The sequence below is a fragment of the Danio rerio genome, chromosome 15, assembly GCF_049306965.1.
Source record: "Danio rerio strain Tuebingen ecotype United States chromosome 15, GRCz12tu, whole genome shotgun sequence".
NCBI lineage: Eukaryota > Metazoa > Chordata > Actinopteri > Cypriniformes > Danionidae > Danio > Danio rerio.
Window position 1 is genome coordinate 92,928 of NC_133190.1, and position 19,969 is coordinate 112,896.

General features: G+C 41.1%; 2 protein-coding genes across 2 annotated transcripts; both read right to left on the reverse strand.

Annotated features, from left to right (window-relative positions):
* Window positions 1–340: 340 nt before the first annotated feature.
* On the reverse strand, window positions 341–6,568 carry cyp2y3 (cytochrome P450, family 2, subfamily Y, polypeptide 3). The gene is given in 9 exon segments (NM_001020822.1): window positions 341–1,272; window positions 1,649–1,790; window positions 1,956–2,143; window positions 3,482–3,623; window positions 3,747–3,923; window positions 4,174–4,334; window positions 4,442–4,591; window positions 4,673–4,835; window positions 6,378–6,568. Coding segments are annotated over 9 exon segments (1,476 nt in total). The 5' UTR covers window positions 6,549–6,568; the 3' UTR covers window positions 341–1,090.
* Window positions 6,569–8,085: 1,517 nt separating this feature from the next.
* On the reverse strand, window positions 8,086–18,769 carry si:ch1073-83n3.2. Its single transcript, XM_017351114.4, has 5 exons — window positions 18,654–18,769; window positions 15,115–15,373; window positions 14,947–14,980; window positions 12,846–13,005; window positions 8,086–10,095 (listed from the first exon to the last, which is right to left on the reverse strand). Exons 1-5 carry the CDS (start codon window positions 18,694–18,696, stop codon window positions 9,734–9,736), a joined length of 858 nt encoding a protein of 285 aa, XP_017206603.1. The 5' UTR covers window positions 18,697–18,769; the 3' UTR covers window positions 8,086–9,733.
* Window positions 18,770–19,969: the final 1,200 nt, after the last annotated feature.

Below are 19,969 nucleotides of genomic sequence, written 5' to 3' on the forward strand. Positions count from 1 at the left end.
AGAGGTCATATAGTACATCCTGTTTTGATGCAGAAGTCCTGCTATTTAGAATGTTTTAAGGCTGCGTGTGACTCAGAACATACCATCACACTTATGCTGGCCCAGAACTATTGGACTGAAGACTTTTTAAAGCATAGGTGGCATTCAGGGATTGGCTGGGAGTGGAGAAGAGTTGTGAAATAGGAGCCAATCAGAAAGCAGCAGTAATGGGATTGGCTGCAGCAAGAAAAAGTTAAACAGCCAATTAGAGGCAGTAGTAGGAGGAGCAAGCACGGTAATGGACTGGGTGCCAGACAGAAACACATGATGAGACAAAAATAAACAGTAAGCAGAAAGTACATGACATGTAAAATGCATTGTATAATCTGCTGATTTTAAACATACAGAAAAATAATGGCATACCCTTAAGTAAACAACTTATCAGACAAAAGTCGTGACGGTGTGTTCAATGTTGGGTTCTTATAGGGTGGGTTAAAAGCAGCCCCTAGTTGCCAACTACCCCATATTTAAACATACAACAGCAGTGCTGATCATGACACTTGAGGATCATATATCTATATAGTGAACATACCGTCTCCAGAAGAGATGGTATTTGCAGTACAGTTGTGTTGTCAACAGAAGTATTCAAAGAAATTCCTTTATACACTCTCAGAAATAAAGGTACAGGGCTGTCACTGGGGCAGTACCTTTTCAAAAAGTAAATATTTGTTCCTAAAGAGTTTATATTGTTAGTTTATGAGGTATATTAGTACCTCAAAGGTACATAGCAGTACCCAAATGCATCTAAAATGTACCTTTGAGGTACTAACATGAACTCTTCAGGTACAAATATGTACCTTTTGAAAATATACCGCCCAGTGACAGGCCTTGTACCTTTATTTCACAGAGTGTAACTGTGGATTAATAAATCAAAGCAGATCTACAGTGTTTAGTGTCTAAAGTTCGATTAGCTTAAACAGCAGAGTATAGTAAAGAGAACGATGACAAAACCAGTGCAAACATGATGACAAGAGGATTACTCTGATAGTAAACATTCTCTCACAGTTTTATCTCAATAGTCTTTTAAAATGAGCTGTAATCTCCACATTGCTCAGCGAGGGGATGCGATAAGCTCATAGAATCGAGGCATGTTGGCGAAGCTGCTGAGTTCAGGACTGAGGTCAATTCCATCTGGACCATTAGGACTACTGAAGGTGAACTTCTGAAGCAGAGACACGGTGAACAGAAAGAGTTCCATACGGGCCAGAGACTCCCCCACACAGGAGCGTTTACCTGCAGAGATACAATGTAGAAGAGCAGAGCTAGTGATTTCTTCATGATCACACCAATAACCAGTGGAAATTAGACTCAGTTGATCAAGGAAACATTTTTTTTTAATTTATTTTTGTCATTATTTGACAGGACACTAGACTGATGGGAAGTGAAGTGGGAGAGAGAGGGAGGTAGGATAAAGAAAGGTCCAAGAGCTGGGATTTAAACTCGAGAAGCCCGGAGCACTGCTGCACCATGCGTCAACCCACTAACCACTGGGCTATTGATTATTTATACCTAAAAGCTATGGTCTGATAATAAAAATGTAGTGAAGACAATCTGCTAGTCATATACTGTTCCGTCATTAATGAATAGCTACCTTTGGACAAGGGTTTACCTGCAGAAAAGGGCATAAAGGCTGGATTCTTCTTAAAGTTGCCATTGGAGTCCAGAAAATGTTCCGGGTTAAACGTCCAAGGGGTTTCCCACTGCCCCTCATCCCTTAAGACAGAGTGCAGCATAGGAATAATTACTGTGTCCTGGCGAAATAGATTTACAATTACTCACAATATCCAGATGCACACAACAAATCAACTGAGGATTACTGCGGGATATTATTATTATTTTTTCAATAATATATCTCCTCCAACCATGCATTTACTGTTCATTAATAAAACTCAAAGACAGTAAATGTCCATCGTTACCTTGGGGATTTTATAGCCTCTGAAAGTGATGTCTTTCATGGCATAGTGGGGAAGACTTAGAGGCACAATGTCCATATAGCGCTGCACTTCATGAATCACAGCATCAGTGAAGGGAAGAGACTTTCTGTCCTCCATTGTAGGAATTCTGTTCTGTCCAATAACGCGATCTATCTCCCTCTGCATTTGCTCTTAAACAAAAACATTTGAAAAAATTGAATAATTGTAAAGAAAGCAAAGACCCTACATATTGCATTAGATTGCATTGTTGGCTCTATCTACACAAACTATTACATCTGAGCATATTTTCAAGAATCTTTTTTGAGATTTTATTGCATAATGAGACCTTTAGCTCACAGGATAGAGGAGTGGTCTGTGGACTGCGCTTGGTTAGTATAAATGTCAGTTTGATAGACCTCCAATAAGCTGTGAATAAGGGTCAGTAGCACCAATCATGAACAAACATGTGACATAACGGGATGCTAGGTTGCAATTTATCCTCAACTAATGCAAGAGTAACTTTCATGAGAACACAACTGTACATTTAAATTGAGTATTTACAGACATTCTTGTCAAGATACTTCATCTGTTTTGTGTCATCGCCCTGCTAGAGGTGTGTTCACTGTACACATTTTCCCTGTGTTTCTGCTCTTAGGATTTCTGGAGACTGGGACCATCTGCTGTTCTGGCAAACACAAGTATGGTTCTCAGACCTATGCTTTATGGTTCTTCCTTGGGGATTCTCTACAGGAGGAACCTTCTTATTTAGGCAGGCAGTCTCCCTTCACTCTTAAAGGTAGACCTGGTGGTCATAGCAGCTTATTCATTTATTCATTCATTTTCTTGTCAGCTTAGTCCCTTTATTAATCAGGGGTCGCCACAGCGGAATGAACCACCAACTTATCCAGCAAGTTTTTACGCAGCGGATGCCCTTCCAGCCGCAACCCATCTCTGGAAAACATCCACACACACTTATTCACACACACACTCATACACTATGGACAATTTAGCCTACCTAATTTACCTGTACCACATGTGTTTGGACTGTGGGGGAAACTGGAGCGCCCGGAGGAAACCCATGCGAAGGCAGGGAGAACATGCAAACTCCACACAGAAACGCCAACTGAGCTGAGGTTCGAACCAGCGACCTTCTTGCTGTGAGGCAACAGCACTACCTACTGCGCCACTGCCTCGCCCATAGCAGCTCACTGTACTGCTATTCTTCTAAAGCAGTTGTAAAGTTTTGTGCAACATTGTTAGGGTTAGGCTTATGGTGGGTTAGGGTGACTGACTTAAAATCTTGCATTTGCTTTAAAAAGTGTCACAGATTCTGAGTTTTGTTTCTTCTCTCGGAGTCATGGCTAAAACTAAAGAGGTCACATTCATTGTACAAATGTACAAACGTGCTAGCGGTTACTAAACCCCTAGCCTCAGCCTTTGCACCTAAAATCTAAATGCAAAATGAGATAGTATGCAATAAGTTGTTGTGTTACTTTTCTTGGTGTAAATATGCCTTTAAAAGGTCTTACCCTGTATTTGGGGGTGTTTGATCAACAGCATCAGGGCATATCTCAGAGTTGTGCTGGTGGTCTCTGTACCAGCTATGAACAGGTTTAAAACTGTCGCCATCAAGTTATCTTTGTGAAATTCTGTGTCAAGCTTGTCTTTTTCCTGTTATAGTGCAAAACAAAGGCAGAACAGAATTGTAGGCTATAGTATGTCTGATCAATAGGTTTAAACATGTGTTATATGCTGCAGAAGATAAGAAAGCACAGCAATAAGACAATTAGATACCTGAGTGAGTCTGATAAGGAAGCAGTCAATAAAATCACTTGGGTCACTGAAGTCTAATCTCTGTTCATGTTCCTTAACTTTGTTCCTAATGAAGGTCCGGATGTTTTCTACGTCTTTTAAGATGGCGTGATGTCTACTAGAAAAGCGTTCCATTACTTGGGGGAAGATGTTGTAGAGCTGTTGGGAATCAGATCACAGGTAAGGTAAAGACATTTCTGGACCTTTATTTACACTCTAGGCTGTAGCTCTCTTCTGTGACTCTCTTTGTTTAGAGTTCAATCAGGCTTGTTAAATAAGGGAGTGAAAATTACAGTGATGGAGATGTTAGAGAAACACATTTGCCAATTCTCTGTCTATATTGTTTAATACTGAAGGCTAAGGTGTTGAAAGCATACAAACATAGTTACAAGCAGTTACACGGTCTCACCTGTCCCCAAGGGCTGCTTAAAAATCGCAGTAGTTTGGAGATGATCTGGAGCAACTGCAGGAAGTTTTTGTCTTCATAATCAAAGCGCTGCCCAAACACCAGAGAGCAGATGACGTTGGACACAGTCCGACTAAAGAAGAATGTTGGATCAACTGGTTTGGCTGAAGAAGAAAAGCCTTAATGTTATTACACATCTCTGACAGCTGTGAGTGCAGAACACAGCTCGAATATGAAACTCATGTAAATGTCATGTACTCTGTTTCCTCACATTTGGTTTCTTCAAAACTCTTGAGCAAGTATCTGCTCTCTTCTTGAATCCATTGCTCCATTTGTTTGCGTCCCATTCCAAAATCCCTCAGTGTGGTGAGCGTGAACCGCCTCAGTTGACGCCAGCGTTCACCATTGCTGATGGCCAGACCTACAAACAAATACTTTAGCTAGGACACATTAAATTGATAGTTTATGTTTTTTAAACAAAGTAAATAAACAAATCCCTCACCGTAGCCCTTCACAATTCTGTTCATAAAGGCAATGGGAGCCCTGGGTGCAAAGTCTTCAGCCTGGTCCACCAGAGCTTCCTTCACTGTTTCGTAACCCACCAGAACCACCATTCTCTGAGGCCCGAGGTGCACCGTCATCACAGACCCATAGGTTTTTCTCCACTGATTAAAAGAACAGACATCATTATCAAACACTAATGAGAATTTAAACTGGTTGTAAAACAATGACATTGATCTCAGAAACATTTTTTCATTTGATAAAAAATTATGTGGCAACTCAAAATATTTGATATTTGAAGATTGCTTAAAAAAATCTCATGTTTAAAAAACAAGCTGCCCTCTGGACCCAAACCTCTCACACACCCTGCAGGACATTGCCCCGACTATTGTGCTGGCAACACTTCACTCCGCATAGGCACATTCCCTAACATCTTCAACAGGTCCAGGTCGCACTGCTGCTCAAATAACATCACTTAATATCTCAATGGTTGAACATTACACACTATTCTCTCTCCTTGGTTTCATCTGCAAATCACTGGAAAACACTATTGTCACATTTCTTGCACAGAATAGTCTCCTGGATGCAAATCCATCAGGCTGTAAATGTGGCTGTTCCACTGTGACTGCTCTACTCTTGGTCACTGAAGGCCTGCAGATTGTCAAAGCAGGTTCTGCATCACCCATTCTGCTCTTGCTGGACCCATCTGCTGCTTTTCAACAGTGAATCATCAGATTTAGGTCCACCCTTTCCTGAATGGGCATCCCTGGAACCCTGTTCTGCTGGTTAGATTCTTACCGCACCAGCAGATCATTCAGAGTTGCCTGAAGATAAGAGGTATCCAAAGCCCACTTCTTCAACCTTTTCATCCAGCTGTGATCATCTACCATTGCCCCATCTAATGCAATAAGAAATCTAACCCTATGTTCAAAGATTTAAGTTGAATTAATACTAAAAACATTGCTTATGGACAAAGCTATACGACTGGTAAAAACCACAAAAAATCAGATGTATGAAGATCTGCATATGCAGGATAACAGTTAACCTGGAATTGAGCACACAAACACATGAGCACAACACAAAACATGTTGCATAGTATATAGCCACGTGCTTTTCTCTAAATGATTTTTCTTGACAATTTACAGGTTTCTTGACGTAAATCCGTCATGTTGTATAACATTGTTTACAAGCTGTTTTACTGGTGTCTTTCCACTGCTTAAATGATGATTCAGCATTTAGATGGGCCATTGGCACATGTTTACGTTTGCATCATCATTCCTTATAATGCTCATTCAGGTGTTTGCCTTTATATGACACTGGCTTAATCTCATCCATGCTCTCTATCAACACCAGATCCTGCCTTCATTAACTGCATGTTAATCAGTATAAACTGTGACTGGTGGGTTTTGTCTCAATCATCATATACCATGACATGCTTGGAATTTGCTGTGTGACTAAAGACTGCTGTTACCACTCAGCAATTTGATGAAAGATGAAATACAGGAATAAAATCAAAGCTGAATTACACAGCTGCACTAAGACAAACTGCAGTTTAGATTAGTTAGTCAGATTAGTTTTCAGACCCTAGTTAAAAGAGCATTAATGTTAGCTGCCCATAACGTCTGCAGCAGACAGAAACACGTTTACTGCATGACAATTCTCATGTGCTTCTGTTTAAACAAGATGAATCCTGCATTCTCCCTTACCTTCATAAAGCTCTTAAATGGGGCACTTTTGTCCAGTGTTAGTAAGTTTCCGATCAGTGGCAGTGCCAGTGGCCCCGGGGGCAAAGAAAGTCCGTTCTCCTTCCTCCTCCATCTGATCAACATCAACACAGTCAAGACCAAAACCAGCAGCAGTGAGCTTGAGAGCTCCATTCCTCTTACTGATCAGTTCTGTTTGTCTCTGCATCTGTTTGTGTTTTATATGGAGAGCAGAGCAGAGCAGAAAGGGGCGGTGTAAGCAGTGGGACAGGGGTGAGGAATGTGGCAAGTTTGTACACATTAACCAGGTGCACCCTAACCTCATTTCTGCTGTCAATACCTTACATATACATGAGTCAAGAGAACTCTAGCAGTTAGCACATTACGACAATACTGAAGGTGGATGTAATCATTTACTCTGCAGGACTTTTCACAATAGATTGTTTAAAATGCTGCTAATCTGTTCTCTTCTGATTGCAGAAACTCATCTGTATTGCTAAAACTAAATGTACCTCCTTTTATCAGAAGTAGTGCTGGAATCCTCTTTCCCCCACAGGTTTCCCCCACCCTGATCTAATCAGCATGACTTTAGCCCTCAGACATCTGCATTATCATAGAGGTGAAGGAATGGCTGTATTTCACACCTCATTCAGGCACTCGGGGCTTGTTTGACTCAACCAACCGGAACCTGTATATGAAATAAACACATACTGAGGTCATCATTTTCACGTTTAATGCCAAATACAGTGTTTATATATATATATATATATGAACAGTTCAGATCAAAAAACTCTAAACGCCATCTGAAATATTCTTATAAAATCTGCATTGTTATCAGCTCCTGTGTGTAGGTTCACTAATAGCACTTTTAAGGCAAAGTTTAAGTTCTTTCCATGGTCTTTAAAGTGGAATACTGCATCATAAACAAAAGAGGCTGAGAAAAAGGGTTATTGTCTATGGAAATTTCAGGTGGCGATTTTTTTTCATCTGAATGCTTCATATATGTATTTATACACACGCACACAAACACACACACACACACACACACACACACACACACACACACACACACACACACACACACACACACAATACAATATAACTTTGGTTAGGGTCAGCAAATAGTTAAGAGAGTATTAATCCACTGCGTAAAAATGTGCTGGATAAGTTGATGGTTCATTCCGCTGTGGTGACCCCGGATTATTAAAGGGATTAAGCAACAAGAAAATGAATGAATGATTCTAGTGTACTTATGCTAACTCAACAATTGGGCCACAACTTACTGTGTGACATTAAAAACCAAACCTCTATGCAGCATTGTTATACCAGTGCTAAACTACAGAAACCGCTCACTTATTTTAAAGAGTACACTTCTGAGCCACATTTTCTAAGTAAAGCCTGACCCATGAGTGTAACATCAGTCATTATATTAAACCTCATAATAACTGTGTAAAGTCAGTTCACAAATGCTTGCTTTATGAATGAATCTACGATGTTTCATATCTTTAATTATCTGACAGTCTTTGATTATACAACAACTGCACCAATCAAATCTAGGCCACGGGCAAGCTCAAGTCTACTGGTACTGGTGAAAATGTGTGTTTGTGCAAGTCTCTGGGTGGTGTCTCATTCAGCCTGACCAGCTACTGTATAGAGTATGTTTGTGTTTACTACAGTCATTTACCACACTGGCAACATGATGGACACACTCTTAATGCTTAACAGTATGTTTCCATTTAATAAAAGCTCATCAAAACACGGTCACACGGAGAAAACAATATCAGCTAAAGGGAAATATGAATGAGGAAAGGATGAAAGAATCCTCTTTTCAGACATACAAAAGTTTTCAAAACCCTGAAAAAGCAGATTCATCTTAATCAGTAAAGTCTGTTCATACAATAAGGATAAATATAATGACAATATGTGCATCATACTATTCATGTAACTACACACATCTTCAGTAAATACTATACAACATTAAACCTTTAAACCCTCACAGTTGATTAAGATAATGGAGAAATATAAATGCATAAAGAGACCTGCAATGTGTTTTACATTAGATACATAACATTAAATTAAAGGACATCACTGTCGGGTGACTCACAAAATCTGACAAGGGTCTTTCTGAGTCTGAGTACATTTAAAAGAAAAATATAAGAAACTCAGTGTTGTGTAAAGGGATGCTGTTTAAGACAGTCCACATGTAGTGATGGCTTCATTCAGCACATCATCCAGTTCAGTGCTTCATGTGTGTGTTGCGAGGTTGCAGCACAGATCAGGGTAACGGGATGTTGTGGCTTGGCATTGGATGACAGAGGGGTGTTGTGGACGAAAGTGAAGAGGGTTGGGGAGTTGCGGAAGTAAGTGAAAATGAACAGCGGATGGAAGGGGAGGGCGGTTGAGCAGGGGGATCAGTGAAATGAGGTGCCATATCAGATTTTAAAGGTGCCGGATCCGGATCCGGTGTGTTCCTGCACAATTTAAGCCCTGAGCAAGTCTACTTATTTACTTATTTAAATGCATGTAAATATGTGTTTGTTCAGTTTGTGTATTCATTTCAGGGTAATGCAGTGGCGCAGTAGGTAGTGCTGTCGCTTCACAGCAAGAAGGTCGCTGGTTTGAGCCTCAGCTGGGTCAGTTGGCATTTCTGTGTGGAGTTTGCATGTTCTCCCCGTGTTCATGTGGGTTTCCTCCAGGTGTGTGAGTGTGTGTGTGTGTGTATGTGTGTGTGTTCGTGTTTGTGTGTGTGAATGACTGTGTGTGGATGTTTCCCAGTGATGGGTTGCAGCTGAAGGGCATCCGCTGTGTAAAACATATGCTGGATAAGTTGATGGTTCATTCCACTGTGGCGACCTCAGATTAATAAAGCTTCATTAATAAAACTAAGCTGGAAAGAAAATCAACAAATATTGATTTCAGTAAAATTACTTATAGGCAAATGCTTATGGTTTATGCACAGTACAGCTTATAAAGTCCTGTTCTCAGTCTGGTAGTAAATATATAGTATATGACAGACTTGCTTTGTCTTACCAAACAAGGGGATCCAATGCATTTCAAACCTTAAATAAAGGTAGTATTTGTATATTAATGATTTAATTAATACACTCATCCTGCCTAAATCGACTGATATTGTACAAAATTCCCTGCAGAAGTGGCCAATATTATCCACAGATTGTGTCTGGCTCTAATGATGGGTGAGTATTAAACTCTGCTGCAGTTGACATGTTAAAGAGGAGGGTTTCTAATAGTTCAGAGTCATCAATCTTGCCTACTGGAATCTGTTTTTAAGGTTGTCTGCTTGGTAAATCTGCTCCTCGTGTGTGTTCATATCAGCCTCAGACTGTGGTGAAGCAGTGGTGTCAGAAAGCAAATCCTCCACAGTCGAAGGCGTCGAAGTCGGAGTCTCCCTCGAAGTCGAAGCTGTTGAAGTGCGGAGACTCGATGGCTTGGCTACAGGCGTGGTATGAGGCGCCGCTGTCCGAGAAGCCGGTGGAGTGGCTGATGTCTGGAGCGCGGACAACCATGTTGGAGCTGGCTGCAGCGGGGGGGCAGGAGTTCAGGTATCCCAGAGCAGAGGACGCAGCCGCTCCACCCATCAGCAAACACACCGCTCGGACGGCCCGCGCATCGCTGCTGTTCCCGTGCCGGAGGCAGTCCGAGGAGTGCAGAGCTGGAGCTGGAGCCAAGGTCGGGCTGCGTGGGGGACGCTGGGTAATACTGCCTGCAACACACACACACACACACACACACACACACACACACACACACACACACACACACATGCGCGCGGCCATATGAAGATGCAGACCCTGACCAAAGTGCTAACAAACACACAATGTGCCACACACTAGACTTGATCATTATTAACAGGCTGCTGAGTATTGAATCTCTGTTCTGATGTTGATTTTCACCCGTCTGCTCATTATTTTATGTTCCAGATCTGAGGTGAGCTCTGCTGCTGCTTTCAGTCTAATACGTGTCAGGTAAAAGGACATTTAAACTCCCGCTGGGAGCACTGAACACTGAATATACTCAGCCGCTGAGCTGATCTCTGTCATAGTCTATGCTGTTGTTCTGTCACGATGTTGCAGAAACAGAAAGCATTTCTAAGAGACATTAAAAACTCCTTTTATGATGGGAAAGTGGCGTGTTGTTAGGTCATGGTGTGAGGTAACACTTTAGTTTAACGATTGACAATTTACACCATTTACTAACGGCCCATTATCTGCCTGTTATTAAGATGATAACTGTATGACTTTACTTGACATGCTTTTTTGTTTATATTTAATTCTACTTAATATTAATTATACATAAAAGTCTTAGTTAGGTTAGTTATGTCTTACTATGTACTTTAATGTGTTTGACCAAACAGATGTTTGATTTAGCCTATGATCACAGTAATCATGGACCTGCGGTGTGCCTCTGTAATGACAGATGGGCTGTTCTTTAATGTCCTGTAAAACAAGACATTATTAGAAAATAACTCTACTCGACCTTTAGATAATATTGATGGTGTGAAATATGGCTGGAGGAAATCACAGTGTTCCTTCAGGTGTAGATAAATGCATTTATGCCTTTTACTGTGTATTGCTGAACACTCAAAGCACTTTACATTTTACACCTCAGACATTCACATGACTGATATTCTGTGTCTATTATGTCTGTAGTCATTCATCTGGGGGAAACTGTCTCTGGTAACCTAAACATAGCAGTTTTACTACATATACAGATATCTGCATTGTGCACATGTCATGTGCCTGTGTTCAGCTCTTTACTGAGCAAATGTTTGATTTTTACCAGCAGCATTTTAACAGAAATGTTAGGACGTATTAACACTCATGAATGCAATATGAACTAATAAAATCTCTCGATGAACTCAGGAAAATAGATTAAAATAAGATTTAGATTTTTTTTTCCCAAGAGCAAAACTGTTTGAATTAAATATTAGTGTAAGCTCTGGTCTTACAGCAATCACCAGCGAAAGACAGACAAAAATACTGCACATAGCTGAAAGAATAAGCAGGAAAAAATTGAAAAACATGCTTAAGAGATTACAGTGCACACACACACACACACACACACACACACACACACACAGAGAGAGAGAGAGAGAGAGAGCTTATCGCTGAACAACTGACCTTACAGGAGATTTTTCTCCTTCAATCAGTTGCATGTAAGGATTATTTATTCTGTCTGTGCCAAAGTGCTCTAATAAAACACAAAGGCACGAACAGGGATGATTTCTGCTTTTACCCTGATATACTCCATCATCGTGAACAGAAAGAGGGTTCATCACTTCACCTGTGTCTGCAGGAGCTGTACTTCTGAAGTTGACAACTAGAAGCCACTAATGTTGAGCTATCACTGCAGTAATGTCATTCTGTACGCAATAAATAAACGTATATGACGAAATCACTATTACCTGCACTGTTTATCAGTGATTTCAAGAAGTAAAATGTGATTGAGTGTAGCAGCGGTGTCTGTGTCTATAGTCTGTGTTAGTAGAGCTGAGAAACAGAGATAGAATAAAACAGGAAGAGGATCAGATCGTTTCCACTGCATCTAATCACATTGAGTTGAACCCAGTGAAAATTGGATCATACTGCGTCACGGCGAGGTAAATCATATCATGTTGGCTGCTGCTTCATGTGTGTCTTTCATATATCATATCATTGAGATGTGTATGCTATCAGCCTGAGTTCTGAGATTCACATCTCTAATGTCTGCACATCTGCTTAGTCATGATCAGAACAAGAATCATTTGCGGACATGCTGAAAGAAAGTTTCAGGATCACAGTTTGGTCCCAAAATATGCATTTAATGTAATCTGAAATGTTTATGCTTTGCTTCTTTCCTTCAAACCCCTAGGTTTTGCCTATTTAGCAGCAAGAAGTTTTTTTAGGTATTTAAGTGAAGCAGTTTTGACTGTACATGTCAATGATGGCCAAATGGTAAAAACAATAACCCTCTAAAAATGTAGTAATGTCCCCATTATCTGCAGGGGGGCCACAGCCACTACAGGCCACTCACACACCACTTGAACTACAATGACCATAATGCTTTGCACTTACACACCTGAGATAGTGTAACAGTCCTGACTCTGATCTCTCTCTCACACACACACACACACACACACACACACACACACACACACACACACACACACACACACACACACACAGCTGCAGGACATCACACACACACACACTACATCACTTACACTCGCATCATGGATCACATTAATGGTCCAAATCTTTTTTAATCTGTGATTTGTGCTGACTCAGTCAATCAGAGTATCTTTATATTTCGAGGCCTGTGATTGGCTGTTGGCCACTGCTGTCCCGCCTCCTTCTGCACATCCATTATAAACTCCTAGAGAGGAAGTTAAGATTTGTTCATGGTTTGGTTTTGTCAACTCAGAAGAAACCCTCCAGCAGCAGGACAGCTCAGGTGTGTATATCAGAGACTCACCTCTGTGCCTGAAGGAGTTTTCTCTGGAGCGCAGGAGTGGCGAGTTCAGGTGTGGTGAAGACGGATCTCTGTCGCTGGACAGGTCTGACAGCGTCTCTCTGTCTGTGATGCACGGCGTGATGCTCTGCTGTCTCTTCAGGGCGAGTGGAGACGTCACACCCTGAACACACACACAGCACACACTGAAATATACCCTAATCTCAGCGCTTTCCGAATCCCGAGATTAAAGATGGAGAGCGCTCGGTTCATCTCTCGTGGGAGATTACAACACTTATCATTGATATAGGATCTGGCAAAGACTCGGACACGTGACGATTATACAACATTCATTGGGAATAATCCTGTGTTCTGGCCCTGGGTGAAAGACATAAGGACTGGGGGGGCATACAGTGTTTCTTTTCTCATCAAAATATATATACAGTATATCAGAAAAATGAAGTGTTGTGCTGTAATCACATGTTGTGTTTTCAACTGTACGGAAACGGGAGAGAAACTAGCAGGAGACTAAACGTGCAAAAATATTTTAAACAAAGCAAACTGAACTGTGAAACAAATCATGAAAACCAAAGACCTTCACTCAAAATGACGCAAAAAACATTAGAAAATTATATTGTTAAATATATGCTCATCTTTAATAAGAAATTGATGTTTTGTATTTGAAATATATGTATTTTATGATATATAAATATATTTTATAAGTACTATTAAAAGCCAATATCTTGATAAAAGGAACGCTATTGTTATGGTTATCAGCGATGTAGTGGTTGCAGATCGCTAACGGGTTTTCTTTGCCGTGTCCTACTGTGTACTGAGCCATGTTTGTTTGTTTGTTTGTTTACGTTGCCTGCTGCCTCCCTGTATTGACGATTCACCTGTAATTCGACCATGACTCTGGATTCCCTGTGTACAAATGTTTGCCCCCGATTGTGATCATTGCACATCTGTCCAATCTCAATAAACATTCATGAGGAATACACCAAGCTGCTGGTTCAGGAGGATTCCACCACTGAGATCGTTCTAGGGTGCCAGTGGATTGTTTCCCACAGTCCATCCATCGATTAGGTCACTGGAGAAGTCATATCTTCCTGAATCCTTGTCTCCTGCTCGGACCATCGCCTTGAACTCTGTGTTCATTGCAATTCCCCTTCAGAATTAATTTGTCAAAATTCTCACCGAGTAACTCCACTTCTGTGATGTTTTCTGCCCAAAATGACCCTCACAACTTCCACCTCACAGACACATGAAGACCCTGCAAACTGAAGCTCCCTCCTGGTAAATTCCGATCCGCAAAACCCTGTGCTGTGGAAGGAGATGCCTCTATGTACAGAGTAGGAGCTGTTCTTTCACAGCAGCAAGAGAACCTTATGACTCTGTGCATGCGCATTCCCACTCTCTCAAACTTTCCTCGGCAGAGCAGAACTACAGCACTGGGAATGGTGAGATACTGGTCATCAAAGCAGCTCTGGAAGAACGACTGGACACTGGTTGAATGGAGCAAAACCCATAATCTTGGTTCCATAAATACTAAAGCTGACACTGTGTCTAGAATGCATACCCCTGACAAATCTCCTGGAGATCCAGACCCCATTCACCCAGCAAAGGCTTGGGCATATTGACGGAAGCCTGGAATGCATGATCATGAAGGAGGAAACTGCTTACTCTGTGAAGGAAATCCTGTCATGGGCTAAATTGGAAGTCTTGGGTTGACTGGGAAGGACCCAAGGAGAGATCATGAGTCCCCAGGAATGACATTCTCGGCCCCTGACAGAGTTCCACTATAAAAGTTCCTACTCACTCATTTTCTGGTCTCCTTGTCATCCTTGTCTCAGACTCTTACATGACTTATGCTCCAGGAATCTCCTTCTTTGCTGATGCTGATCTCCTTCATCGACGCCCTGTGCTCCTGTCAGTGTCACAGCCATCCTGATCCTTTACTCTGGTAATCCAAATGCTTTCTAATATCATCATTGAACTTATCCAGCTGTACAATATCTGCAATAAACCAGTCTGTTCCAACCAATACTTGTCTGAGTCCTGTCCATTGCAGCAATAATTGATGAGTATAAAAGATTAATGAATAATAATAATAATAGAAGCTCACCTCCTTCACCTTCCTGAGGAGCTTCAGCCACTGACTGTAGGAGACAAACGAAGAGCTTTAGTTTATTTGCTGGACTAGTACATTAACTGTGTGTGTGTGTGTGTGTGTGTGTGTGTGTGTGTATGAGTAAGCAGAGAGAGAGAGAGAGAGAGAGAGAGAGAGAGAGACCTGCACTCCTCAGGCCCGTCAGCCAGCAGCAGAATAAACTTGTCCTGGTTCAGTATGATGGCGAAGCAGCAGTCTCTCCGGCCTCCAGGAGGCAGGCGCGGCAGGTCCAGGATTTCTCTGCCCTCAACTAGAGACTCACAGTGACTCTGCAGCGCCACCACCTGGTCAGCAGGAGCATCTGCATCTCGACACACCATCAGGTTTCCCTCCACAGTCAGTACCAGGTACTTCTCCTTCCACTGCTTGAACATGAAGCCCCCTTAGAGAAACACACACACACACACAGGAAGTCTGAGAAACGTGAGATAATTGTGGAAAATTGTGTTCAGTGTTGGAGGTAAATTAAATAATCAGATAAGAATTCATTAAAGTAACACATTTATTCATCATTTCTCAGAAAAGAAGAGCATTTACTATATTATTGAGAATATTGACAAAAGTAATGTCGGTGATTTGTTTTCCGTAGCAGAAAGGTGCCGATGTGCTCATCTGGCTAGATTTGGCACAGTTTTCCCCAGATCACACCTCAGGTTGGGCATTACCTTCATCATTACTTCTGGAAACTAAAAGAGCTGACGGAGCATTCACTAAACTTAATCTGTCACAAACATGGTGCAAAAAGAAAAGGTATAAAGTCATGCAAATGCACATACCGTTAACACAACTACAGACAGATAAAGACCTCGCCTGGACTCATTTTCAAGTCCCAAAACAAGGACATGTCTGGGTAAAGAGGACGTTTGATGAGTCTTTAACCATCGCATCTCTCAGCACATGCTGTTGCTGGACTGCCTCCATTGTCCTCATTTGTAAACGGCTCTGGATAAAAGCATCTGCTGAAGGATTAAATGTAAACGTAGAGGGAAATGCATCTGTCTGATTCATAGCAGGCTCATAGGAAATAAGCCACTGCTAAGCATAAAGACAATACATTACATTCACTTATCGAGGCTGAGCCTGAAGTGTGTCATTATCCCAGATTTCAGTTCAGCTTTTTCCTTTCTATTTGTTTTTATTATTTTCTTTGTAACAGGAATCCTGATATTGGCACAAATACCAGCAGATAATACTGATTATCAATAATGCCTTTAAAAGTCAATCATGATATTGAGGATATTTTAATGTAAATGGGTCATTCAAGGTGGATAATTAAAAGGAAAAACATGATATAATGTGAGTATATATATATATATAAATTCATTCATTCATTTTCTTTTCGGCTTAGTCCCTTTATTAATCCCCGGTCGCCACAGGGGAATGAACCGCCAACTAGTACTTCATGATATTTTCGTTTCCTGATATCTTTATCTTCTAAAATACTTGTTAAAATGAATGTTTTTCAGAGCAGAGATTGAAAGTGTTATTTACTGCTCCAGGATTGAAGATTAAAGCTTTATCTTTATCTCGCTCCCACACACACACATGCACACACACACACACACACACACACACACACACACACACACACACACACACACACACACATGCACACACACCTGTTTTTCTGTCTTGCTCACAGATGCAGCAGATGATGTCATTTCCTCTGAGCGTCCGTCAGTGTGTTCTGATGCTAACAGCTCTTATGATTTAACACTGCTGATAAACACTGATGAGTTGTTAATGTCATTATTAACACACATAATTCAGTGTATTACTGTATGTTTACTCCTCTTCAATCAAACATGAGTGAACATTATTAGCTTTAAATCATCATCTTCATCAGTCGCAGGATTAATTACACTCAGATCTACTGCGACCATCTTCAGTGTTGAACTGAGAAATAAATTAATTCACTTTATACATGAACAACATGCTAGACAGCACGACGGCTGTAATATGTCCCATTGATGACGCGTCACATCCTAAAGCAGGTCTCTGTAAATGTTTGCTGATGCTGAATTATAGGACAGTGTTTACATCGAGTGCTACATGAGTCAATAATCATCATCAGACGCTTGAACATGCTCAGATCCTAAACGTGTTGAAATTTAGAGTAAATGTGCATTCCTTATTCTGTTTTACTCATAAAACTATAACGGTGATGAATGTAGACTTGCTAATACTGAAAAAGCTGTTCATATTTCAGTAGCATTGCACATTGACAGAAGTCAGATTTACGAGCTTTTTAAGACAGTGATGAATGATGAATGAAATCTCAGACGTCTACGCGGCTAAACACTAAAGGTTCTCTAAAAGCCAGTGCAAATATTTTTATTTCCCTGTTAAAATGCTAATTCAGTCATATCACAGCCACACATCTTTAAATGATGTGTCAAACAAGCGAACTGTAGTGGCATACATACACATGTTTTCAACAACAGAGTTGAGTTTTTCCCCCTGCAGGTGAACAGAACGAAACGGCGAAACACGAGAAGCAGCAGACGAGTAAAACACACAGGACAAATAAACAGAGCACTAAACACTCACCGCCATTAACACAGAGCCTCTCATCCCAAAAGCACATTCAGAGAGATCAAGGCCTACCGAGGAGAATTAAACCCTAAACAGAGTTCAAATACATCTTCTGGTACAGGTGTTGTTGAGGACTGGACGAGTGCCGGCCTGATTGAGTGGGTTTACATGAACAGGACAGTTAAGACCAGTCTACACTGATATAAGACCTGCAACATCTTATTTTTAATGTAAGACATTTAATTACAGACCCTGGTGAATCAGTCTCTGTCCTCGAGTCAGAATCTTTGTTTATTGTCAGTATTCTGCAGTTCACCAATAACACACACAGCACAGGTTAAACGCTCTGCTTTATAGGGTCAGCTTTACTTGTGTTTGTTAGGATTGTGAGTTTTGTGATTGTCATCATCATCATCATCATCATTGACCTAAATACAGTTGTCGAGAGGCAGAACAGCTGGAGCTGACCGACTTTACTCTGAACACAGATCAGGATCACAGATCTACAGCTGCAACATCTCCAAACCTATCAGAAATGAAGTGTTAAACCTGCTGTAATCTACATTTAATGTGTACAGAAACACAGCTTCATCCTGACATCTGCAACAACTGATCCAGTACAGATAAAGCAGTTCCAACTGTGACAGCGCAAAACATGCGCCCCTTACTCTGAGACTGTCCTGTGTCTGATCCAAATATCCATGAACTCTTAGATCAAGAAGTGTCTTCTAGACTAGTAGAGGATAGAGTCTAGTTTAACAACATTAACTGAGTTTCCTTAAAACAAGCACAACATCTGCAATGGGTGAAGTAAACTAATGTTATTATGAACAGCAGTATTGATCTGACCCATTATTCCTGAAAACAAGAAACCGTCTCCTGCTGCACGTCTTGATTCAAGAGTTCTTAGATATGTGGACTAGACACTAGAATTTAGACTCAGAGTTAGAGCAGCCTTTTCTGTTTAAGAGTGTTTGCTCATCTTCAGACCATTCTTAAAATAAAACAGTGATAACAGATCATTTTCATAACACTTTAAACTGTTCAGTAGATCAAGCAGTGATCTTTCAGTGTGTGTGTGTGTGTGTGTGTGTGTGTGTGTGCGTGTGTGTATCAGAGAGTTTTACCATATTTGCGGAGGAATCCTCTGTGCACCACCGCTGCGCTCATCCCTGCGACACACACACTCCTGGCCGTAATCCACTCTCATTTAGGACATCCCAGGGATGAGGAGAGCACATCTGAGAGACAACACACACATACACACGCAGAGAGAGACAGCAGATGCATCACATGCACACACAGCAGCCAATCACAGAAGAGGAGGAGAAAATCCCCTCTGCACACCACAGGATATGAACATGAGCACTTTTACCCAGTAGACACACACACACACACACACACACACACACACAGTTATCAATATAAACTCAATACAATTGTCAGCTTTTTGAGTTTTATGTTGGATTAAGATGATTTATACCACACCTCAGCTGAGCGCTGCACTCTGATTGGCTGATGGTCACTCTCAGGTGTTTGGTTATTGTCAGATAAAAGCACAGCTAAAGTAGTTCCGGCAGGTTTAGAGCATATTACAGCCCCATATCACTCCGCTGAATGAGAAAAGAAGACAAAAGGAGGAGGAGATGAGGAGGACACTAGTGCTATACACAGGAGACACTTGAGGAGGACACACACCTGACTAATGTGGCCTCTGCGCACTCGCTTGTGTTGTATTTGTGCTCTAAGAGGCTGTAAGGGTCACTGAGGTTATTCTCCTGCTGAACACTAGATGGCACAAACACATGTGTCTGAACACCACAGGCACACACACACACACACACACACACAACACACACACAACATGTCAACATGACGCTTCTCCAGGCAATGGACACTTCTCCCCCTCCAGACTCCCCTCACACACACTTGTGTTCTTCTCTGTATTCTGGAGATCACACTTTTGTGTTTTTTCACTTTTGTTTTTTCACATACACTGTGTTTATGTTTTTATGCTATTGTAACCCTCATAGAAACTGGTTTACCAAACGGTGTAGTCACCTGTGTGTTCCTGTAGAGGGCGCTCCCCAACTTCTAGAGAGGAAGCCAGGTTTCCTTTCCTTGTGTTGACAGAGTCAGTGAATGTTCCTGCACATGCTTTGAGTTGATAAACTGGTGAATTGTGCTGTATTTATGTTCATTGGAGTGTATAAGTTAATCTTTATCCAGAACATCTCTTAAAACATCGACTGAACTGCACTTTTGATCATGTTGGTCTTTCTTCGGTGAGTGCGCAATGGTTAGCTAGTTACTGTAGTAAATCATTAACTTTAGCTAAGCAGAAGTTTTCATTGTTAAATTAATACAGGTTTCTGTTAAATACAAAACAATCAGGACATCTGATAATAGTGTACGAGTAAAATCATGCTTGGCATAAGAGTTA